The sequence below is a fragment of the Astyanax mexicanus genome, chromosome 3 (assembly GCF_023375975.1).
Source record: "Astyanax mexicanus isolate ESR-SI-001 chromosome 3, AstMex3_surface, whole genome shotgun sequence".
Taxonomy (NCBI): domain Eukaryota; kingdom Metazoa; phylum Chordata; class Actinopteri; order Characiformes; family Acestrorhamphidae; genus Astyanax; species Astyanax mexicanus.
In genome coordinates, this window is record NC_064410.1 from 14,108,492 (window position 1) to 14,135,156 (window position 26,665).

A 26,665-nucleotide genomic window follows, 5' to 3' on the forward strand; every position below is an offset into this window, starting at 1 on the left:
GTGAACAGAATTTTTCTGGCTGATGTACGGCCATGTGAGCCAAGTAGTACAACCCATGAAAAACATGTTTTTAAACATATTCAAACATCTGGAAATTTGAAACTGATTATTTTTTATTATTAAGTACAAAACTATCAGTGTGAGGTGTTTCCCTTGTTCACACTGTCTTCTGTCTGAAGTACCACTGCTCCCCCTCTCTATCAGCCCTCTCTCGCACATCACCCGGGGCCTGGATACTGTCCATACGCTCATAAGACTCTGAACACACAAAAACACAAATAGTGACTTAAAAAGATATTTTATACAGGATTGTTTTATATAATGTGTCACATGGGACTAACAGAGACACCTATAGACACATACTTACCATCATCCAGGGTGTTTGTGCTGTTATGAGTGGTCAGATGTGACTTGTAGGGGCTGATGGTGCCCTCCATATTCTCATAGGACTCTTAAGTAAAGAAAAAAGAAATGGTGCAAAATATGTATTTGTACTTTAATAGATTGATGGTCAAAATTTCTAATATGAGAAATTAAATAGAAATGCATGTTTCCATCAAAGTTGAGGCATAACTTTTTCAGTTTCCCCACTTTATAAATATAACAAAAATATTAATTAGGGCTGTCAATGTTAAAGCACTAACACGTGATTAATTTGGAATAAGTTACGTGTTATTTTTTTAACGCAATTAATTATTCCACCAAGTTTGACCCCAACTTCCCCCATAATCTGCCCCGCCCATAGACTGTGTATAGCTGGACAGAGCATCATCTCTCAAAACTTAAGCCACCACAGGTCGGGCGCCCCCTGCTGTTCGGTTTCAGAAAGCTCTGTAACCCCACCCATCCCCATAGGTTTCAATGGCAAAACAGACAACTTTCAATCACGTTTTTTTCTAATAAACTATAATTCTACCTTCTTTATTTAAATGCAACAGCTAGTGTAACCTCTGCTTATATTTTTATATCTCCACAGAATTCGTTTTTAAAACGTTATTCAGCTCTATGCAAAAAGGTGTGGTTATTGTAAAAGGGCTGGTTATGTGCGGGACCAGTAACAGACCATCAGCTCCACTCCGCGGTTTATTCAAATGAGTAAGCTTCCTCTCCACAGTTTTGGTCTCTACTGCGCAGACTCGGGCAGTGTTGGGAAGGTTACTTTTAAAATGTAATCCCTTACAGATTACTGATTACATCACTCAAAATGTAATTTAACGTAATCAGTTACATTACTTCAAGTGAGTAACGTAATCTGATTACTTTGAATTACTTTTTCGTTTTTTAAAGCCTGAATGAATGTAGCAACCACATATTGCATATTATTATTTTATTTTTCTTTCCAGTTAACAAATAGATAAACAAATAAAACAGCCTTTTCAATCACTCTATAAAAATACTTATGAAACCATTTCATCAAACAATTTTATAAAATACTTCTATAAATTGATGATAAAACCATTAAAAACCAAACAATGTAACAACAACTGTAAGTTATCTATTTGCAGGTTTGCCACCAGTCTTAATTTTGACAACAAATTTTCATTTAGTCTCAGTCATAGTTTTGTGACGAAAATAGCATTTAGTTTTAGTCACAATTTAGTCATCTGAAATGTTTTTAGTTTTAGTCGACTTAATGTCATAAGAATATAGTCAACTAAAATTACAGTAAATTTATTCGACAAAAATGTACAGGGTGTAAATGTAAATGATTTTTCATCAGTTTCCTTGAATTATTAACTCTACATGTATACAAAATGAAACGTTTAATAACCACTTGAGTAATATTGTTAATGTTTAATGTGAAATATATTTATATATGATTTAATGTATATTATTATTATTATTGTAGGTGTGTGACTATACATATTTTACATTTAAAAATTTGTTTTAGAAATCAGGTCATAAAACAACTGAATAGTTAAATTATAGTTTAAACAGAGCTGTAGCTGCAAAAACAGCTTTTAAATGATCTAGTTTTATCTCCAGCACTAACCCAGCACACCTACTGTAGCTACAATCTATAAATGAACACACCTTCACACACTGTCCTGTAGAGATGCTCTCAGGATGTACTGAGAGACTTCATGAGTTAAAGTGAGAAACTTATGAGAAAGTGGTGTAAGGAACTTTACACAGACTTTTGGGTTCATAGATTGACTTATTTTATTGTTTTATTTTGGATATATTATTGAGTTCCTTTCTGAGCTGTTCCTGCTTTAACACTAGCTATATCTTTCCCACTGTGAGACTAAACAGATGATCTGATCTTAATGAGTGAGTTCTGTATCAGTTCTGTGTTTTAGTGCACTGCCGAGTTAAACACATCAGCTCATGAAATAACATCAGTATTAAAACGCTGATCTCTGCATGGAGGAGATCTGTGTAACTCTGGTCTGCAGAAGCTGAAAGATTAGTGGTGTTTTTACCGGAGATGGAGTCGCTCCACACTGTTTACACGTTATCTTGTTTTTCGCGAAGTCAAAGGAGAAATATATCGCCTCTCCCCTCTCTCTCTCTCTCTCTCTCTCTCTCTCTCTCCCTACTGAACACTGTCGAGTTAACTTCCAGTCGAGCTCCGTAAGGACAGGTTAATTCCCGGGTTTGTAACTGAGCGCGCGGCGCTACTGCAGGAGAGGCGGGTACTGATTGGATGAGTACCCCGCTTATCCCGCCTCTCCACCTTCGCTAAAGTAGCAGTGATTGGATCTCTTCCTAACGGGTCCCTACCTTTCAGAACTAACTCAGTTCTGATTGGATTTCGTCCTTGCCAAACATTTTCGTCTCGTTTTTATTCGTCTACGAAAATGTCAGTTAATTTCATCTCGTTGTGTGTGCGGAGCCGCTGTCTGCCCCTCCTCCCGTCTCGCTGCCTGCACGCACACAGACACCGCTGCACACACAAATAGGGAGGAGTGATTGCGTTTTGTCAGTGTTGGACTGGAAGACCAAAAATAGGAAAGTACCGCAATGTAATCCATTTATTTTAGCAGAGTAACTGTAATCTGATTACCACTTACTGAAGCAGTAACTGTAACGGATTACAGTTACTCATAAATTGTAATCTGATTACGTAACGCCGTTACGTGTAATCCGTTACTTCCCAACACTGGACTCGGGTAACAGGATCGCTAACATGGTGGAAGATTTTGGCTTCATTTTCATTGAATGAATGAGAACAGCGACACAGCGTCCATCTGTTTTTTACAGTCTCTGGCCCCGCCCAACACGCAGATTTTTTTCCGGCTGATTAACTAAAAAGCTCCAACACGGGCGCCCCCTGCTGTTCGGCTGCAGAAAGCTGTGTAACTCCACTCATCCCCATAGGTTTCAATGGCAAAACAGACAACTTTCAATCACGTTTTTTTCTAATATGCTGTAATTCTACCTCCATTATTTAAATGCAACAGCTAGTGTAACCTCTGCTTATATTGTCAAATTTTTATATTCTCACAGAGTTCGTTTTTTAAAACGTTATTCAGCTCTATTCAAAAAAGGTGTGGTTATGGTAAAAGGGCTGGTTATGGGCGGGACCAATAACAGACCGTCAGCTCCGCTCCGCTTCGCTCTGCAGTCTGTGACCGCGAGGCAGCCCTCAGGGGTGGAGTTATTTAAATGAGTAGGAGCTCTCCACAGCCTTTCTCCCTCCTCTGGTCTCTACTGCGCAGACTCTGGTCTCTGAATCGCCAAAATGGCGGAAGATTTTGGCTTCATTTTCATTGAATGAATGGGAACGGCGACACGGCGTCCATTTTTATATACAGTCTATGATCCCAACTATCAGATATATTCCTTTTTAATTGAAATAGGCTGCTTATAAGGCACAGGTTAATTTGATATAATAGCCAGATAATATACTGCTATGAATATACGCTGCTATTTACATGCTGGACGCTGCATGTTCAGCGTTTGAAAGCAGAGAACAACAAATGTTTAGCATTCAGTTTTAATCTTCTGCATAGACATGCTGTTGAGAGTAAGGAGTGTGAAAGTGTGTTACCGTCATCTTCAGGGCTGACTGTGTGTTTGCGTCTGCTGTTGCGAGGCTGAGCATAAACACAGGCTTCCATGTTTTCATATGACTCCCCATCTGCAGACACAGAGTTACAGAAAGAGTGTGTCAGATTAGATTAGATTCTGATCTTTAGAATAAAGTAGGTTAGATTTGTTAAGGTTAAACATTATATGATTAGGTTAAGTTACATTAGAATAGATTAGATTAAACTACCTAAAATTAGATTACATCAGATTAGATGTAAAAAAATTTTTTTAAGTATATCTATGACTAAACTAGACTAGAACAGATTTGATTAAATTATCCTGCACTATAGATTTATATTATATTAATTTAGATTAGAATAGGTTAGATTAAATTACTTTAGATTACTTTATATGTTTATATTAAATTATATTAGATTATATAATTAAACTGACTAAAGTTAGTTGTAGAAAACATTTTAATGTATAAGCAAATTAAACTATATACATAAAAAGTGCCATGATATATTTTAAATGATTAACATTTACCTGTATCTGTTGTGTTGTGAGGTGGTTGAAGGTGGTTGCTCTGGTTTTGCTCTTGCATTGTCATGTAATCTTCCATTGCATCAGGGGTGATGTAGTCTAAAAATGATATTTAACAATAAGTAACTCACAAACCACACAGGCACGCACGCATGCACGCACACACTCTCGCACACACACACACACACACACACACACACACACACACACACACACACACACACACACTGACCATCATCCTGGGTTACATAGTAAGTCACTTCATCCTGATTATTGTAGATGGCTGCAGAAACATTCTCATAAGACTGGGCCTCTTCTGTGAGCACACACACACATAATTATTAATATAATTATTAAAAGATATTAGTTGAGGAAAACATCATGTACATTTACAATGAACGTAAAAACAGAAGAGATTTAATAGAAAATGTATAATGAAATATACTGTAGGTATTAATATTGATCATGTTTTTCTTATTTTTTATTATCTTATTTAAATGTTATATAATATCTGATAATATGATTTTAACTACTTCTTACTAATCTGGTCTTGGTTTTGTCTCAGTCTTATTCTTAATCTTGACTTTTAGTCAATTATTTAAAGTCTTGGTGATCTATTTTAGCAATCTATATATAAGCTACAAATTTTAGCTTGATTTTGGGAGTGGCAGAAGGGCACCAATAAATTGCCCCTTAAGACATTGTACTATTGAAAGAAGGGACACTGAAGTAGGAATTTGGTCACCTAATAGGGCTCTTTGTCTTTTTTTTGCAACTCTAGAGGGCAAGATACCATCTTTTTAAATCGATAAATGGTGTTTAAACAGTTAGTAGTTACGTTTTTTGAGGCTGGATTCTGTTTTCGGATCAGCTACAATGGATCCAGAACTGCAAAACATACACACACACATTAAACACACTTCTATAGCTTCAATTGTTTGCTTGAACATATGAAGAGAGGGAGTGAGAGAGAGAAGTAGTAAATGAGTGAGAGTACCATATGTTATTGGGTTCTGATGTGGTTCTGTTTTCTATTGTCTTTATAGCTGAAACCTTTCTGACTCTTGCTGCTGTGAACAAGGCACACAATGAGATTATTGAAGACACTCAATTTAATTTTTATTGTTAATTTTTTATGTTTGTGTGTGTGTGTGTGTACTTACACTCTCTGGGGCGCAGTTTGTTGCACACAGTTATGAATAACAGGAGTCCGATCACAAAGGCAATGGAAGGAATGGTGTACAACAGCCAATCAGGACGAGGGGCTACACACACACAAACACACACACATACACACACACACACACACACTTAAATTACATTAATTACATTAATTACATTACATATTGATTGTCCCTGTACTATTTAGTGGTCCGTAACAATTTTAGAGCCCTGTAGAAAATTATATGTACACTGCCTGGACAATCAAAAAGACTACTGCGTGGATGAATATGTTTCAGCTGGCAACAAGTTATTTAACCTTAACTGATGCAGTGAGTAGCTTCTCAGTTGTAAAATACCAATGCACAAAGACACATTCTGTGGTCATGGAAAATATCTGTTTCAGAAGGGTCAAATTACTGGCATGCCTCAAACAGAGAAAATATCTTAGGAGAGTAGTGAAATTTATAAAATCGGGTTAAGCAGCAGAAGGACATTATCTTCCAGTGAGGAATGTGATCAGAAACAAAATCTTGAATAATTGTGATTGTCGATCACTTATACATTTGCTGAAATCAAGTGATAGAACATCAGTATAACTTTGTAATAGTGAAATTAAGAGCAAACAATGTGAACTCAAGAGATTGGGACTAAACCGCTGTGTAGCATTAAGAAAACTTTTCAGTGAGGTTAACTGGCAAAAACGGCTTCAGTTTACTAGGGAGTATAAAAATTGCAAGATTGAAAGAACTCTGAAGCAATGGAAGATGGTGATTTGATGAGTCCAGTGTGATGGAGGATCAGGGTAAGAAGAGAGGCAGCTGAAGTGATGTACCCATCATGTCTAGTGCTTAACGATCAAGCCTGTGGGTAACTAGATTACTGACATCGTGATGTCAGTAATCTTGTAATCCATGATGCTAATTATTATCAGTATTGAGTAATCTAATGTGTTACTTTTTCCAATCCAATAATCAGATTAAAGTTTTTTATATCCAAATCACTGTGTGTTCTGTAGCATCCGGCTGGACGCATTGAAAGGATAGACAACAAAGTTTACACTCATCGCCTTATTGCTGGAATTGTTGATTGCAACCATGCCAAAATAATAACAGGCTAGCAAGCTGACAAGCTAACAGGTTAAAACTAGAACTCGGCCTCAGCACACAAACACACACACACACACACACACAGACCCCTGGCTCTGTCCACCTCACACACACACCAGCGCTCCCTCCACCTCACACAAACACAACAAGCCCCCTTTCTTGTGCTCTTCACACACACAAAAACACACAGTTAGCCTCTTCCTCTCCCCACCTCTCTGGCCCCCCATGCTTTTCCCGGTCTTATACCCTAAACACAACAGTGCATGTTTTATCAGTCAGTAAATAGAGAACATTACTGAAGATTCACTACTCACGTTCAGCAACAGTATGTGCTGAAAGAATGATTTCAGCTGACTACCTGAATATACTGAATATAGACCAGATTATTTGATCAATGGATTTTTTCTTCCCTGATGGTGCGGCCATATTCACAATGGCAGGATTCATGGGGCTGGAATTGTAAAAGAGTGATTCAGCATGAGATCATCATTTTCACAGATTGTTTACCACAGAGTCCAGACCTTAACCTCATTGAGAATCTTTGGGATGTGCTGGAGAAGACATTGTGCAGTGGTCAGACTCTACCATCATCAATTCAAGATCTTGGGTAAAAATAAATGCAACTATGGACAGAAATAAATGTTGACATTGCAGAAGCTTGTGGAATCAATTCCACAGTGAATGTGTGCCATAATCAAAGCTAAAGGTGGTCCTAGCGAATATATAGAAATATACTTATGCAAATAGTAAATGTACCTGATGTACGGATTCTTTGGGTCACTGCTGTGGAGTTGGTCTGATTTTGATTCACTGAAAAACATGGTAAACACACAGACTGAGAGGAATGAAGCAGTGTAATTGTGTTTGTCTTTTGCTGGGATACATTCTGTGGTAAGATATAGCTGCCATCAAATTCTCAATGAGTTACTGTTCATTACATTCTGTCTACAAATTACATTTATTTACATTTTACACAATGCACAAAGGGCACTGTTCAGCACACTGTCCAGTATGACTGGCATAGAAGGCAATTCAAAGTGCAGAAGCATATCCATACATGGCATTTAGTAAGACATATTATTCAATTCTTGATATTGAGACACAACATCCTAATTTATTGCAAGAAGGGGCACTCTAAAAGGCAGCCAATAGAGGTCACGTTTTCTGCACCTTTTCAACCATTGAGGTACCAAGGGAAGTGGTTGCCCACCCTGTCCCCCCTTGAGTCCACCAATTGAGTCCTCCAATGCACACACACACACACACACGTACCTGATGTCCGAATGCCGTGGGTCACTTGTGTTAAGTTGGTGTGGAGTTGATTCCCTGAAAAACATGGTGAAACACAGACTGAATGGATTGCAGAGGTTAAATGCTGGTGTTATTAAGGGTTAATAACAGTCTGTAGGGCTCGTTGGAGCACACATCCTGTGGGACATCTCTGATGGCGTTACAGTCTGTAGTTAAAAACAGCATTTCTCAGCACATCCTCCACTTCTCCTCCACGCTCACCCTCTCCAAACAGCACAGCAAGGTGTCGGCTGTGGTCATGAGTTACAAAGTTTTAAAACACAGCCACCCACACCTATTACTAACACACAGGTTTGTGTGTATTCAGTGTGTATATTACAGTGGTGTAATTGTGTGGTGATCACCACATGGCCTATGAGTTAAAAAGTGTCTAAGAAAAATATTCAGTGTTCACTATGAATTATTTAATTTGAACCATTGTTTACTCATTATTAATTCCTTGTTTATGTTTTTTTTCTTTAAATTATTATTTAAGTAATATTTACTTTTAAATATTTACTTTTAAATATTTTATTTAGCATCCACCATTAATAGTTCAGTATGTACTATGAATTGATTTTTTTCCTGTGAATTAGTGTCTACTTTTCGTTTATTATTCAGTATAAACTATGAATGTGTTATTCAGTACAATTTTCAGTTATTTAGTTTTTATTATGGATTATTCAGCACCTGCTATCAATTATTCAATATTTATGTGTTATTTAGAATCTACTATTAATTTAGCATCCACTATGAATTATTCATTTTTACTATCAATTAGTCAACATCTACTGTGAATTATTTAGTATCTACTATCAATGTGTTATTTAGTATTTACTATTAATTACTCAGTATAGACTATAATATTTTTTTATTAGTTTATTTTTTGTTTAATTAATTAGTTATTTTCTATGTACCATTGATTATTCAGTATGTTCTACAAATTATTCAGTAGCTATAATTAATTATTTAGTATCAACTAATCATATGTATTATTTAGTATGAATTATTCTGTATCTACTATCAATTATTTAATATCCACTGTGAATTATTCCTTTTTACACTTATCTATTCAGTATCTACTTCTAATACATTGTACAGTATCTACTATGAATTATTTAGTATCTACTATAAATGTGTTAATATACTATACACTATGATTTTTTTACTATTAACTATTCTGTATTTTCATTATTTTTAAGTAGGCATTCTCTATCTACTATGAACTATTCAGTAACCACTATTAATCACTTAATGTCTATTATGAATTACTTAGTATCTACTACAAATTGAATAGTAGCTACTAATTAATTATTTACTCTCAACTAATAATATTTAGTATTTTGTATGGATATCCACCAAAAACTAATGTATAATTCTTAATATTTTAAATAATGAACCCCTTAAACCTAATTACTAAAAAAAAATAATCATCCTATTAAATTCATGGATTACTCATAGCTACACATTGCTAGTTCGTGGTGTTTAGTTGATAGATAATACTTTCTTTTGATTATTACATAATCAGTACTGAGATAGTAAAAGTTGACTGTGAAAAGAGTTCATAAAGGAAATCACCCATTGAAGAAGCACACACTACACACACCGTGTGTGACCGTGCTGTAACACACACTCTTAAAACCATTCAGTGTTAAAGATATAGGCCGGTTTCCCAGACAGGGATTAAGCCTAGTCTTCCTCTACAGCACTGAGGTTTTAAAAGGAAAATATGGTTTACGAGCACACTGTCTCAACTACATCCAAATGGGATCTTTGAGTTTAATCAACTTATAATAATGGAGTTTAGTCCATTCCTTTTGCTTCTGGCACCATCTGTTTACATACTGTTTCTAATCCATATAGTCTAGTATATCAAATCTATATTTTAGTAAAATGAAATAAAAAAGACTAAATAGAAATCTATTTTATTTACTATAAATTCTATAAGTATTTCTCAGTAAGAGAACTCTTTGGGTGTATAAAAGAACCATTTTTTATGCAAATAACATTTAAAGTACTCTACTGGTTATTTTATTTAAACAAAACAAATATCATAAATAATTAAATTTACCTTGGTCAGTTGTAGCTGTAGTTTGATTTCTGGTCATGATCACACACACACACGTACACACACACACTGATAAGAAGATGGGAGCAAACAACAGAACAGATGTGACGGAAGACTAGAGGAGTGTGTGAAAGGGAAGATGCTTAAAAGGGGAAGTGAGAAATCACACAGCATGCACACAAACATTCTATCCTTACAAAAACACACATATTTTAGTCTGCAAGGCCTTCTTTATGAGTGTGCTCAACCTAACCCATCCTTAATCTTAGACCTTGGCCTTGGACCCAAAGCAAAATTGATGCTTTCACCCCCATGCTTAGCATCTAGTAAAACGTTTTTTTTTCCAGTGCTGGAATGCAGTACTTGATTTGCACAAATCATTACACTTTTCTAAATCAGAATGTTCCACAGAACAATAATTCAAAAAGTGTAGACTTATTTATGTCTTTAAAAAATGAAAAAGGTTGAAAGTACTTAAATTTATAATACAAATTCTTTGTATTATAATTCTACTTCAAATTTTACGTTCATGTGAATAAAACTCATTTTTATTTAGTTTTTTTCCCCTCCTTCTAATCTAACTAAAATACTGATTTAAAAATAATCATAGAAAAATATATTTTAGAATGTTTTGCTTGTATTAGTTAAGTTCAGTTAAACCCTAAATGAATGTTAAGGGAACACTAAATGTCACTGAATGGCATAAAACAAATTCTTTAATAGAATAATATTTGCTCTGTACCAAATACTGACAGCTTAATTTACTTTACTTAATTTACAGCATAATTAATGCTATAGTAATTAGACCTTGCTTTAACAACTTAAGGCATGGTAGTTAATCATAATTCATGATCTACAAGTTTACCTAAGGTAGTTTGGGAAAATGACAACACACTGACGTTGAGTATCAGTGACTGGAGAAGACACATAGTACCAATAGATAGTATCAGCAGTAAACATAAAAGAAGAAGTATTCTTTCTCTGCTAGATTCATTAGCTTCCAATAGATTTTAGGACACAGTAAAACAGCTTTATTTATACATTTCTTAATGGGTTAAGTCCTAATTATTTACCTGAACTGCTTCTGCATTATATTGCAGAACAATCCCTCAGATCTGCTGATCAGCTTTGGCTGGTGGGCCACAAATCGAACCTCATCCAGAGGAAGAATTCGCTGCTGCTGCCCTTTTAACTCATTATTATTCTATGGCTTAAACACAGTGATATCGCTTTTACACAATCTCTTTTTATTATTATTGTTGTAAGACTTCATTTCTAACTTTATGCAGCACAAGCTTTGGTCAGCTTATGTTATTTGTAAAGGTACTTAATAAAATAAATTGACATTGACTAATCAACAGAGAACCCTTCATTTATAAGAATAAATGCATTTTTTGCTTCTTATGTCAATAATATTTTTCTCAAAAAAAAAAAAAAAAAAAAAAAAATATATATATATATATATATATATATATATATATATATATATATATATATATATATATATATATATGTGTGTGTTTGTGTGTGTGTGTGTGTGTGTTTATATACACTGCTCAAAAAAATAAAGGGAACACTCAAATAACACAATATAACTCCAAGTAAATCAAACTTCTGTGAAATTAAACTGTCCACTTAGGAAGCAACACTGATTGACAATCAATTTCACCTGCTGTTGTGCAGATGGAATAGACAACAGGTGGAAATTATTGGCAATTAGCAAGACACACTCAATAAAGGAGTGGTTCTGCAGGTGGGGACCACAGACCACGTCTCAGAACCTATGCTGTCTGGCTGATGTTTTGGTCAGTTTTGAATGTTGGTGGTTCTTTCACACTCGTGGTAGCATGAGACGGACTCTACAACCCACACAAGTGGCTCAGGTAGTGCAGCTCATCCAGGATGGCACATCAATGCGAGCTGTGGCAAGAAGGTTTGCTGTGTCTGTCAGCATAGTGTCCAGAGGCTGGAGGCGCTACCAGGAGACAGGCCAGTACACCAGGAGACGTGGAGGAGGCCGTAGGAGGGCAACAACCGAGCAGCAGGACCGCTACCTCCGCCTTTGTGCAAGAAGGAACAGGAGGAGCACTGCCAGAGCTTCAGCATGACCGGTTTGGCAGTGGGTCAGTAATGGTGTGGGGTGGCATTTCTTTGGAGGGCCGCACAGCCCTCCATGTGCTCACCAGAGGTAGCCTGACTGCCATTAGGTACCGAGATGAGATCCTCAGACCCCCTGTGAGACCATATGCTGGTGCGGTTGGCCCTGGGTTCCTCCTAATGCAGGACAATGCTAGACCTCATGTGGCTGGAGTGTGTCAGCAGTTCCTGCAAGATGAAGGCATTGAAGCTATGGACTGGCCCGCCCGTTCCCCAGACCTGAATCCGATTGAGCACATCTGGGACATCATGTCTCGCTCCATCCACCAACGTCACGTTGCACCACAGACTGTCCAGAAGTTGGCGAATGCTTTAGTCCAGGTCTGGGAGGAGATCCCTCAGGAGACCATCCGCCACCTCATCAGGAGCATGCCCAGGCGTTGTAGGGAGGTCATACAGGCACGTGGAGGCCACACACAATACTGAGCCTCATTTTGACTTGTTTTAAGGAGATTACATTAAAGTTGGATCAGCCTGTAGTGTGTTTTTTCACTTTAATTTTGTGTGTGGCTCCAAATCCAGGCCCCATTGGTTAATAAATTTTATTTCCATTGATGATTTTTGTGTGATTTTGTTGTCAGCACATTCAACTTTGTACAGAACAAAGTATTCAATGAGAATATTTCATTCATTCAGATCTAGGATGTGTTATTTGAGTGTTCCCTTTATTTTTTTTAGCAGTGTATATATATATATATATATATACACACAATAATTCTCACACAAAAATTTAGCTGCGCTAAATGTCATGCAGTGCTGTTTAGCTTTACTTTAACACAAGAAAACATAAAAAAGTTCCCAGTTAGTACAAATACATTATTAATGAGGAGATCCACATGTGGTTAAAACATTACTGGGATGCAAAATGTTACAAACTTTTTTTTTGCTGTTTTTTAATCATATTTTATCCTTATTTATTATAAAATACATTGTTGAAATGGTAATTAGACTTTGGTTTACAGTATTCTGGTCACTACCCATTAAAACAGATGGATTGCTGAATAAAACTTCTGGCATTGCAAATAAGTCACTAAAAGAAACTGACTTTGGTCTCCCTCTGATGGAGAAGTGCCTCACCAGTGGATTCAGTTAAATAGTTCATTTCTTAAGATATTTTGTTTCCTTTAATTTAAATGTTAATGTTTTAGCAGTGTGTTATCAAATCTTTACTTTGTTATGTCAGTTTTTGTTTTAATTGTGATATCCTTGTCTAGTTTTAGGGATTAAACAAAAGTGAATCAAATCACACTAAAATGTGTGAAGACAAAATGTAAAGGGTCCCAAGCTTTATTTTAATAACAGCATCCATCATTAAAGACTAAGTGCTAAAGGCAGTGTATTTATACCAGTAATAGCATCAGTACTGAATTCTTTAATATGTTTTTTTACTTTATTTATTTATTTATTTTTTAAATAACTGGATTAGAAACAGTAGACTCAATGTAAACATCATTTCTACATTATATTTATAATTTTATTTATAATATATTAATCTATTTTTTAATTAAGTAAAGTATCTGTTTTTCTATTGGTGGGTTATAACTCCGCCCCTCAGTCAGCTGACCGGGCGCGTGACAAACACAAGTTCGGTTCACTTCCTTTACAGGACAGCTGCTGCTGTGTGTATGTGTGTGTCTAAGTGTGTGTCTAGGTGTGTAAAAAAGAGACAGTGCTGCAGAATGAGATACGGTAAGTGTGTACACTCACTATTACACACCTTACTCTCCTTCTCTCTTTCGTTGTGTCTCTCTCTCTCTTTCTTCCTCTGTTTTTCATAAAGGACTCATAACAGAATGTGTTTTCACTCTGGCATGTTTAAGTTCAGAAGTGGAGTATTATTCTTATTCTGTCTCTCTCTCTCCCTCTCCCTCTCTCATCTCTTATTCTGTCTCTCTCCCTCTCTCCTCTCTTATTCTGTCTCTCTCTCTCCCTCTCCCTCTCTCATCTCTTATTCTGTCTCTCTCCCTCTCTCCTCTCTTATTCTGTCTCTCCCTCTCTCATCTCTTATTCTGTCTCTCTCTCCCTCTCCCTCTCTCATCTCTTATTCTGTCTCTCTCTCCCTCTCTCCTCTCTTATTCTGTCTCTCTCTCTCCCTCTCTGCTCTCTTATTCTGTCTCTCTCTCCCTCTCTCCTCTCTTATTCTGTCTCTCTCTCCCTCTCTGCTCTCTTATTCTGTCTCTCTCTCCCTCTCTCCTCTCTTATTCTGTCTCTCTCTCTCTCTCCCTCTCTCATCTCTTATTCTGTATCTCTCTCTCTCCCTCTCTTATTCTGTCTATCTCTCCCTCTCTGCTCTCTTATTCTGTCTCTCTCTCTCCCTCTCTGCTCTCTTATTCTGTCTCTCTCTCTCCCTCTCTGCTCTCTTAATCTGTCTCTCTCTCTCCCTCTCTGCTCTCTTATTCTGTCTCTCTCTCTCCCTCTCTCCTCTCTTATTCTGTCTCTCCCTCTCTCATCTCTTATTCTGTCTCTCTCTCCCTCTCCCTCTCTCATCTCTTATTCTGTCTCTCTCTCCCTCTCTCCTCTCTTATTCTGTCTCTCTCTCTCCCTCTCTGCTCTCTTATTCTGTCTCTCTCTCCCTCTCTCCTCTCTTATTCTGTCTCTCTCTCCCTCTCTGCTCTCTTATTCTGTCTCTCTCTCCCTCTCTCCTCTCTTATTCTGTCTCTCTCTCTCTCTCCCTCTCTCATCTCTTATTCTGTATCTCTCTCTCTCCCTCTCTTATTCTGTCTATCTCTCCCTCTCTGCTCTCTTATTCTGTCTCTCTCTCTCCCTCTCTGCTCTCTTATTCTGTCTCTCTCTCCCTCTCTGCTCTCTTATTCTGTCTCTCTCTCCCTCTCTGCTCTTTTATTCTGTCTCTCTCTCTCCCTCTCTGCTCTCTTATTCTGTCTCTCTCCCTCTCTGCTCTCTTATTCTGTCTCTCTCTCTCTCCCTCTCATTCTGTCTCTCTCTCTCTCTCTCCCTCTCTGCTCTCTTATTCTGTCTCTCTCTCTCTCCCTCTCTGCTCTCTTATTCTGTCTCTCTCTCCCTCTCTGCTCTTTTATTCTGTCTCTCTCTCTCCCTCTCTGCTCTCTTATTCTGTCTCTCTCCCTCTCTGCTCTCTTATTCTGTCTCTCTCTCTCTCCCTCTCATTCTGTCTCTCTCTCTCTCTCTCCCTCTCTGCTCTCTTATTCTGTCTCTCTCTCTCTCCCTCTCTGCTCTCTTATTCTGTGTCTCTCTCTCCCTCTCTGCTCTCTTATTCTGTCTCTCTCTCCCTTTCTGCTCTCTTATTTTGTGTCTCTTCCTCTGCTGTTAGTGACTATCTCTGTCTATCTCTCTCAATCTTCCCTCTTTGTGTTTGTCTTTCTGCTCCTCGTGTTTTATGGCTGTCCTATTTTTTACATTAGTTAAGAGTGATTTAATAAAGTGGGATGTAAAGTCAAAGTCTCTGTCTCTCTCTGTCTTTCTCTCTGGTGTGTATGGTGGAGTTAGTGCTAACAATTATCTCTCAATAAGAATCTTAAATAGATAATGACAGGTCAAAGATCAAAGTCAACTCCTAGGTTTAAGTGTGTGTGTAGGTATGTTTGTGTGAAAGGGTGTGTAGGATATAGTTTTTAGTTTGATTTTGCAAAGCATTTTCGGAAGCAATGTAAGTTTTTTGGACCAGTGTAAGCAATGCCTACATTCAATTTTGTTTTACTTTTCAAAGCATATTATGGTTGTATAAATGAAGGTATGAATGTGTTTGGGTTGTTTTTAGGAATTTGGCCAAAATTTATATTATCTATATTTTATATTTCTTATCTATATCTATTTTCTAAATTCTGATATCAATATGAACAGTATAAAAGCCACCACCTGTGGTATACAACATAACACTGTTAGAGCTGAGTGATATGGTAAAAAAAGATTACATCACAGTATTTAAATACATTTTCACAATGCACATTATTAACTGTAGTTTGTTTGCACACAGACAAAAGGCATAAACAGTGACAATCACTACTACGATTGAGAACAATGGTTTTTTTTTTATTCTTTTTTTGTTGGGGACATTGCAATAGTTCTGTCCTGTGGTGTTAGCTGTAGATAAACTGTGAATAATAAGAGGCATTTTCCCTCAGGGAGAGGCTGAGTGACTGTGAGAGATGCCGTCCAATAAGAGTGTTTCAGACGCGCCAATCACTCAGTTCATAAACTGCAGAATCCTCAGAGACCATCGGCTGCAAAGGTACACACACACACATTTATACACCGCTCAATATCAGGGAATACTTCATTATTACAGTGTAACACAGTCATTTAAACTTTAAGGATGTGCCTAGATAGGAAACATAAGTGATTGTGAATCAAGTTTATCTGCTTTGGTGCGAAAGAAAATGACAACAGGCACACAAGAGAAACAACAGCAAGACAACCCACAAAAAGGAATTGGTTTTACAAGTGGTGGACACAGACAAACTCACTCTTTTTTTCATTTTGGACTCATTCTTTTATAGTTTTGTTTTTGTTAAGTGTCCTTGTCACCTCTGGTAACATTAGCTATCAACTGCAGCTCTTTCAGTTTATGTTTCAGAAAATGATATGTGTTAAGCGTATAACAATGTGAGTATACTTCTATGTGTCTCTATATAGAGAGGACCTGTGGGTGCGAGAGGGAAAGATTTTGGACCCAGAGAAGCTCTTCTTTGATGAGGAAGGTTTTGCCGACTGTAAAATCGACTGTGGGAATAGAATCCTCACACCTGGATTCATAGATGTTCAGATAAATGGTGAGACACCACAGGCATGCACATATACGCTCAGCCAGTGGCGCGCAGTTAATACAGTGGGTACCCCTTCTGCAAGTACCAAACCCCACCCCCGCTGACATACACATGTATAAATATTACAATAACTACATATTCTCTGTTTTTACTTAATTTTGTAAACTTAATACACATTAACAGCCCACAAATACAGCTACAAATGACAAAACAAACCACAACAATCAATGCTTAATTTTAGTACAATTACATTGAAGAACAGCCTTTAAAACAGCTTTTTAATTAGATATGACACAATATTTGTCTCATTTGCAGTTGCAATTCAATGATGGTTAGCTTACTATTGAACTAATCCAGCATGTGCTCCGTTTTATGCCTAACCAATGCATAGCCCCTTAATCAGAGCGCTGAGAAAGGGTTAGACAGTCATAGCTCCGCCCATGTAGTAAAATCATGAATCTGATTGGTTAGATTGTCCTACGACTTTGCTAACAGTCTCATTACTACACCCTTCACAAAATCAGTAGAAGGGTCACGCAGACACGGGAGCAGAAGCCATTTAAAAGAGCAGTTTTAATTGTTTAGTACCGCTGTCAGTCAGATATGTGTCCTATAGCAACTGAAAAACACATGCTTTGAATTAGTTGCTGTTTTTTTTATTTTAGTTAATTTATAAAATATATGCTTACAATTTACAATAACTATAAAATATATTTCCTGATTAAATATAACGTAATGATTTCCATGCACCTATTGTCATCCCTTCTCTGAAGGGTTAGAAGGGCCTTACTGCACACCACTGCTCTCACCATACACACACACGCACATACATGCATACATTTTTATTACATATTTAACATACCGTTACACTTAATAATATGCCGTTCTTCAATTTTTCTACAAAACATATTGTAATGTCTTTTTAAACAGCAAGAAATGATAGAAATTGTATAAAAATAAATAAAAGATTGTGTAGGATGAAAAATGCATGTTGTTTTTAAAATATTGGATCAACCTTGTAATAGAGCATGTGCTGTAATTAAACTTTATTTTCTGAACTCTTATAGGTGGATTTGGCATTGACTTCTCCCAGGCCACCAATGACATCAAACAGGGCGTGGCTTTGGTGGCCAAAAAGGTTCTGGAACATGGAGTCACCTCCATCTGTCCCACCCTCGTCACGTCTCCTCCAGAAATTTATCACCAGGTACTGCCTTTCACCTCCCTATCACCTTCATTTCATCAAAACCACTGACACATTATATATTATAAACCACTGACGCACATTGTATATTATAAACCACTGACGCACATTGTATATTATAAACCACTGACGCACATTGTATATTATAAACCACTGAAACACATTATATATTATAAACCACTGACGCACATTGTATATTATAAACCACTGACGCACATTGTATATTATAAACCACTGACGCACATTGTATATTATAAACCACTGAAACACATTATATATTATAAACCACTGAAACACATTATATATTATAAACCACTGACGCACATTGTATATTATAAACCACTGACGCACATTGTATATTATAAACCACTGACGCACATTGTATATTATAAACCACTGAAACACATTATATATTATAAACCACTGAAACACATTATATATTATAAACCACTGACGCACATTATAAGTTATAAACCACTGACGCACATTATAAGTTATAAACCACTGACGCAAATTATATTTTAGAAACCACTGACGCACATTATATATTATAAACCACTGAAACACATTATATATTATAAACCACTAACATGCATTATATATTATAAACCACTGACACATATTATATAATATAAACCACTGAAACACATTATATATTATAAACCACTGACACACATTTTATATTATAAACCACTGACGCACATTATATATTATAAACCACTGAAACACATTATATATTATAAACCACTGACACACATTTTATATTATAAACCACTGACGCACATTATATATTATAAACCACTGAAACACATTATATATTATAAACCACTGACACACATTTTATATTATAAACCACTGACGCACATTATATATTATAAACCACTGAAACACATTATATATTATAAACCACTAACATGCATTATATATTATAAACCACTAACATGCATTATATATTATAAACCACTAACATGCATTATATATTATAAACCACTGACACATATTATATATTATAAACCACTGACACACATTTTATATTATAAACCACTGACGCACATTATATATTATAAACCACTGAAACACATTATATATTATAACCACTAACATGCATTATATATTATAAACCACTAACATGCATTATATATTATAAACCACTAACATGCATTATATATTACAAACCACTGACACGTATTTTATATTATAAACCACTGACGCACATTTTATATTATAAACCACTGACGCACATTATAAATTATAAACCACTGACGCCCATTATATTTTAGAAACCACTGAAACACATTATATATTATAAACCACTGACGCACATTATATTTTAGAAACCACTGACGCACATTATATTTTAGAAACCACTGACACACATTATATATTATAAACCTCTGAAACACATTGTATATTATAAACCACTGACACACATTATATATTATAAACCACTGACACACATTATGTATTATAAACCACTGACACACATTATATATTATAAACCACTGACACACATTATATATTATAAACCACTGACACATATTATAAACCACTGAAACACATTATATATTATAAACCACTGAAACACATTGTATATTATAAACCACTGACACACATTATATATTATAAACCACTGAAACACATTATATATTATAAACCTCTGAAACACATTGTATATTATAAACCACTGACACACATTATGTATTATAAACCACTGACACATATTATAAACCACTGAAACACATTATATATTATAAACCACTGATGCACATTTTATATTATAAACCACTGACGCACATTATATTTTAGAAACCACTGACGCACATTATATATTATAAACCACTGAAACACATTATATATTATAAACCACTGAAACACATTGTATATTATAAACCACTGACACACATTATGTATTATAAACCACTGACATGCATTATATATTATAACCACTAACGCACATTATGTATTATAAACCACTGAAACACATTATATATTATAACCACTAACACACTTTATATATTATAAACCACTGACGCACATTATATATTAGAAACCACTGACGCACATTATATATTAGAAACCACTGATGCAAATTATATATTATAAACCACCGACACACATGAAAAAATAAAAAACACTAATCAAGAGCAGGTTTGTGTATATTATAAATATTTATATTTGGTGTAACTGTGCTGTGTTCTATAGGTGATCCCAGAGATAACTGTGAAGGATGGGGGAGCAGAGGGTGCTGGTGTCCTAGGTAAGTCTATCTGATATCTGAAGAGTGTTATTCAGTATCCACTATGAATTGTTTGGTAACTTTAACTATTTAGTAGCTATAAATTATTCAGGTTATATGATACATTATGAAGCCAATATCTACTAAGAATAATTCAGTGGCTACTATGAATTGCAATTATTGTTTTCCTGTTTCTCTTTGTCTCTCAGGTCTTCATCTGGAAGGTCCGTTTATAAGTAAGGAGAAGAAAGGCGCTCACCCTCCGCAATTTATCCGGCCTTTTAAAAATGGGGGCGTGGCCGATTTGATGGAGACATATGGAACACTAGAGAATGTTGCTGTGGTCACGATAGCCCCGGAATTGACTGATAGCGGGCCAGCAATCCGTGAACTGGTGAGAAGAGGCATTACAGTGTCATTAGGTAAGCAGGAAAAAAAAACACACACACACGAATATTGTATCACTCTAAGCAGAAAAGGTCTGAAGAAAGTTCCTTACTCGTAGCAGTAATGAAAGGGTTTGTTCCAATAATGAACAAAAAACCCATTATTATAAAGGGCCCATTATTATTATTTAACCATGAAAAAGGCACAAATAAAAACGGAAGAATAGTTTTGTGAGTATTCATGGGTTTGTTTGAGAATATTTACCTTTTCGGTAAAATCCCAGAAGAACTTCATTTTACCAAAAATAGCTTGTATTACATGTTAGCTACATTAGCCTTGGAGCTCCAGTGCCCAGCCAAAAACACCAAACATCATCTGTGTTTGAAGTAACAGCATCTGGATATTTTTAATCAGTGCTTTGCTGATAATTATTACTAATAAATGGATTATTATATCTGATTATTGCTAATGTTGGTTTGGGGGCGTTTAGGACACTCCATGGCTGATCTCTCTCAGGCTGAGGAGGCTGTTCAGAATGGAGCTTCATTCATCACACACCTGTTCAACGCCATGCTGCCTGTGAGTAAAACACACAGTTAGTTTCCTGATTTCCTAATTTTTTTTTCTTCTTTTATTTATGCTACAAATAAAAAAAAAAAATTGTCAATACTCAAACAAATAATAAATAAAGTAATAATAATATTGAAATTGAAATTACTAAAATACTTTATCTGTATCTACTGGAGTATTTATTTTTTTCCTACCTCCACTTTTACTTCACTATATATTATAAAAATGTTATGAATCATTCCCAACACACATTATCTCTAAGGCCAGAGCGGTAGATGCTCTGCACTGTCAAAGGGTTTGATGAAGCTCCTCATCATTCAGAGAATTAAGTGATCAAGCTGATCTTATAAGAAGATCTCGCTGCTCCAGTTCTGCTTTTCACTCTGAGAACTTTCTGTAAAAACTACAATACTGTAGTTTTTACAGAAATACTGTACAATACTGTACAATACACAATACTGTTTTTTTTTATTATTTTAAGTACTTCAGTAGTATATTTTACAATAAACTACTTGCTATAAAATGTTGAAAAAATGCTGAGTACCACTACTTAGGTGTGGAGTAAAGAACACTATAGAGCGCTTGTACTTTTACTCAAGTCTGGGTCTCTAGTACTTTATACATGTCTTTGAGTATCCCAAAAATGTTATGCTCAGTTTCTACATTTGCCGAACTCACTAGTGCAGAATCTTTAGTGTCCTTCAAAACCTTTCATACCACACCAGTCCATTTCAGGCCAGACTGAGTGTACAGTTATTGAAGGTTTCAGCTGTTATTATTTCTTATGCAGTTTCATCACCGTGACCCGGGCATTGTGGGACTGCTGACCAGTGACAACGTGCCTGCAGGACGCACTGTGTACTACGGCATGATCTCTGACGGAATACACACACACCCTGCAGCACTGAGAATAGCACACAGATCACATCCAGCAGGTACACAGGTATACACACACACACAGTGTTTGTACAGTATGACAAATGTACCCCATATAAAGATAGCTATACAGTGATGTCAAAAATGAAGCCTTTTATTATTAAGAGAGAAAAGAAAAGATGCGTCTTCACACAGGACCATGTGGTTTTGTTTTTTTCCCCTTAATAATAATATTCAATTAAAACAGTATTTTGTGTTTACTTGTTTTGTCTTTAACTGATATTTAAATTTGTCTGATGATCTGAAACAGTTAAGAGTGACAAACGTGCAAAAAATAAGAAATCATAAAGGGGGCAAACACTTTTTCACACCACGGTATATACATTACCTAAATAAGGACATAATGTGTGTACATTTATGCAGCCACAGTCATGTAAAAAAAATTTGAACACCCCATGACAGCCTTTTCTTTTTGTACATATTTATGTTACTAAACAAACAAAATGGAAGAAATTAAAACAAGTATTAAGCTAATATGGAAATATGTGCATGCTCTACAGGTTTGGTGTTGGTCACAGATGCCGTTCCAGCAATGGGTCTACCAGCAGGCCGACACACACTTGGACAGCAAGAGATTCACATACAAGGACTTCATGCATATGTTGCAGGTTGGTCTCACACACACACACACACCTTCAAACACTACAATGTGCAGTACAGCGATCGGGTCATTCATGATGATTTGGAAACAGTAATATATAGAGAATGAATTAAAATGGGTGTTTCTTCTTCTTCTTCCTTTAGGAACTACGACTCTGAGTGGCAGCATCGCAACCATGGACATGTGTGTGAGACACTTCAAACAGGCCTCAGGTGAGTGTCTGTCCCTGTGTCCATCTGTCACTGTATTGTTGTACTTCCTTGTCTCTGAAGTTTAAGGTTAGGTACAAGGGTAATTTGAACAAGGATAGTTTAGGGTTAGGGTTAAGGACATCGTTAATTTAGACAATTGCAATATGTTTGCAATGTGAATGGGTGTTCCCATAAAACTCATTGTGGCACCTGTGTATGGATAATGTCCCTTTTTTTCCAACAAAAAGAGCCAGTCAACTTGCTCCCTACACTGAAAGTAAAGCCCCCTCAATGTGGAGATCTGTACAAGCGCAGTATATTTCGTGCATTTTTTAATCAAACTTTACAAACTGTTCAAACTCTTTTTTTTTCAGATTTTATCAGTAATTTAAAATATGTTTAGGAAACTTTAGGAAATTTTACCTTTAGTTTCAGTATTCTGTTTTCAACTTATTCAAAGAAATGGGAGACTGGTCTTCACTAGAGAGAACTGCTCAGTGGTGCTGCATAGATGACAAACTTGCAGATCTGCCAATAAGGTCTCTGATTTAGAGTTTTTTGTACAATAGTATATAAAAAAAATGTGTGCATGTGTGTGTTTGGGTGTGCTTATAGGCTGTACAGTTGAATCTGCATTAGAAGCTGCTTCTCTGCATCCGGCTCAGCTGCTGGGAATCAGCCACAGAAAGGGAACGCTGGACTACGGTGCAGATGCAGGTACATACACTGCTGTAGAAGAGTCTGTCTTATACTGTATATCATTATTAAACAGTTTTTATTAGACAGTTTTTGACACATTTAATGGGACAAATACATATTATACCTAAAGGAGCTTTAGATTTAGTTTACATAGTCTTACACCCCGCTCTGTAACTTTACATGATCTCACACCCCGCTCTGTAACTTTACGTAATTATCATACACCTCGCTCTGTAACTTTACATGATCTCACACCCCGCTCTGTTACTTACAGTCATACACTCCGCTCTGTAACTTTAAATGATCTCACCCCCCGCCCTGTTACTTTACATAGTCATACACCCCGCTCTGTAACTTTACGTAACCATCATACACCCCGCTCTGTAACTTTACATGATCTCACACCCCCGCTCTGTTACTTTACAAAGTCGTACACCACTTTTCTGTTACTTTACGTGATCGTACACTCTGCTCTGTAACCTTACATGGTTGGACACCCTGCTCTGTTACTTTCCATGTTCAAACACCCCGCTCTGTAACTTTACATGTTCAAACACCCCGCTCTGTAACTTTACATGATCACACCCCCGCTCTGTAACTTTACATGTTCAAACACCCCGCTCTGTAACTTTACATGATCAAACACCCCGCTCTGTAACTTTACATGATCACACCCCCGCTCTGTAACTTTACATGATCACACCCCCGCTCTGTAACTTTACATGTTCAAACACCCCGCTCTGTAACTTTACATGTTCAAACACCCCGCTCTGTAACTTTACATGATCACACCCCGCTCTGTAACTTTACATGATCACACCCCCGCTCTGTAACTTTACATGATCAAACACCCCGCTCTGTAACTTTACATGATCACACCCCCGCTCTGTAACGTTCCATGTTCAAACACCCCGCTCTGTAACTTTACATGTTCAAACACCCCGCTCTGTAACTTTACATGTTCAAACACCCCGCTCTGTAACTTTACATGATCACACCCCCGCTCTGTAACTTTACATGATCACACCCCCGCTCTGTAACGTTCCATGTTCAAACACCCCGCTCTGTAACTTTACATGATCACACCCCGCTCTGTAACTTTACATGATCACACCCCCGCTCTGTAACTTTCCAGAGACTTGTTGCAATAGGACTAAATTAAACCCTTGAATTCAGTGACTAAGAGGTGTGTCCCAATACTTTTGTCCATATAGTGTGTTGTTATTAAGTACACATTAGTTTATGCAATTATTAAGCCTCATATAATGTTCTCTAATTTTATATTTAAAATCTTTGCTTAATTTTTTTTGTGTGTGTGTGTGTGTGTGTGTGTGTGTGTGTTCAGATTTTATCATCCTGGACGATACCCTGACTGTCAGAGAAACATACATCGCTGGTCAGATGGTCTGGAAAAAGTGATCCCCCCAAAAAATTACACATGGGAGCATGAATGAAGCACAATGCACACACAAACACACACACACACACACACACACACACATCAATGGGGCCCGTTGACTGTAAGTGTGCAATAAAGCTCAGGATCTGAATAAGTGGCATTAAAATAAGATACAGTGTACAGTTTGAGGTTTTATATACATTTCAAATCATTATATTAATTTCTGAACCTCTAAGGGCAGTTTCCCCAGACAGGGATTAAGCCTAGTCTTAGACTACACAGCATTTTCATAAAGAGATTTTCCACTGGAAGCAAAGCAGTTAATAAATAGGCTAATCCCTATCTGGAAAAGCAACCTTCAAGGATAATTCCTCAATCCAACACAATATAATTTCATATATTCCTTAAATTCCTTTGATTTATATTCATGATTTTTTTTATATACATTGGCACTGAAGCCACTTGTTGAATCAATCATGTAGCACCTAGATCAGCCTGTGTGGAACTCCTCTTCAGGGTTGATTTACTTGGTTTACATAAGATGTAAGCTCATCAGCTTGCCTTGCTACAGGCTGCGTGCTGATTAGAGGCATTATAAAAGCTAATAAAACTCTGCTGACTGAAGCTGACACTCGTCTCTTTTCATTTCTTTGATTATTCCAGGTTTGACAGTCTAGAGTTAGGGAGACATTTCTGCACTTTTGCCTGCTTTTATTTTAACTTCATTACATCAGTTTTTCTGAGGAATGCTACTAAGGCTAGAAGGTTGGAGGGAGCTCCAACTACTGTGTAAATCCAGCTGCAGACTCAACAGTTGGGCTGTATTTTCTCCCTGCTGATGGATATTTCCCAGTTTCCCCGTCTGTATTTTTGGAAATTTTCTCTGTTTATCGGTGACTGAGCTAGGAGACCTATTATAATGTTGTGGCATGTCTCAGTCATGCATGTCCTAGCAATGCTGACAGTGCTACTTCACTGAATGAGAGGATTGTTCCATGACCAATCAGAAATGCTGAAATCCATGCATCCAGACCAATGTTTCAGACTGAGACACATCTGTACACATCTGACTGTAATCACATTTCAAACCACCTCCAAATTTGGTTTGAATCCAATTTGCAAAGATCAGATTTCATGTGGCTTCTGGCTGTCCACACTATCCCAAATCAATCTGGATATAATCTAGATAAGTCCAAAATGGGTTTGGGCTTTCAGTCTAAACATGGCCTAGGATCTGTGATCTATCATTACTGTATTTTATTTTCTTATTATATTATTTCTTAAAACTAAGTGCACCATGCCTCATCTGCTCATCTGTATATTTCTCTGTTTCAGTCTAAAGATGCTGATAATTATTATAATTGTGTAAACAGTATCCTTCTAAAGTTTGGACACAC

The 26,665-nt window shown here is 36.5% G+C and overlaps 2 protein-coding genes across 3 annotated transcripts; one reads left to right on the forward strand and one right to left on the reverse strand.

The window, feature by feature from the left end:
- Positions 1–91: 91 nt before the first annotated feature.
- LOC125799360 (uncharacterized) lies at positions 92–10,258 on the reverse strand. Of its 2 annotated transcripts, none has more exons than XM_049475908.1 (11): positions 10,153–10,258; positions 8,064–8,117; positions 7,548–7,601; positions 5,685–5,786; positions 5,519–5,588; positions 5,360–5,409; positions 4,754–4,837; positions 4,525–4,620; positions 3,998–4,087; positions 368–451; positions 92–258 (listed from the first exon to the last, which is right to left on the reverse strand). In XM_049475908.1, the coding sequence occupies exons 1-11, from the start codon at positions 10,187–10,189 to the stop codon at positions 158–160; spliced, it is 822 nt and encodes a 273-aa protein (XP_049331865.1). In that variant the 5' UTR covers positions 10,190–10,258; the 3' UTR covers positions 92–157. The 2 variants fall into 2 exon arrangements, with proteins under 2 accessions (XP_049331865.1, XP_049331864.1); XM_049475907.1 differs by having other exon boundaries at positions 5,519–5,591.
- A 3,630-nt stretch (positions 10,259–13,888) lies between these two features.
- On the forward strand, positions 13,889–25,897 carry LOC125799356 (N-acetylglucosamine-6-phosphate deacetylase). The gene is made up of 12 exons (XM_049475901.1): positions 13,889–13,995; positions 16,404–16,510; positions 16,915–17,051; positions 18,113–18,252; positions 20,452–20,506; positions 20,695–20,907; positions 21,363–21,451; positions 22,233–22,377; positions 22,879–22,986; positions 23,123–23,191; positions 23,786–23,887; positions 25,215–25,897. Exons 2-12 carry the CDS (start codon positions 16,428–16,430, stop codon positions 25,286–25,288), a joined length of 1,215 nt encoding a protein of 404 aa, XP_049331858.1. The 5' UTR covers positions 13,889–13,995; positions 16,404–16,427; the 3' UTR covers positions 25,289–25,897.
- Positions 25,898–26,665: the final 768 nt, after the last annotated feature.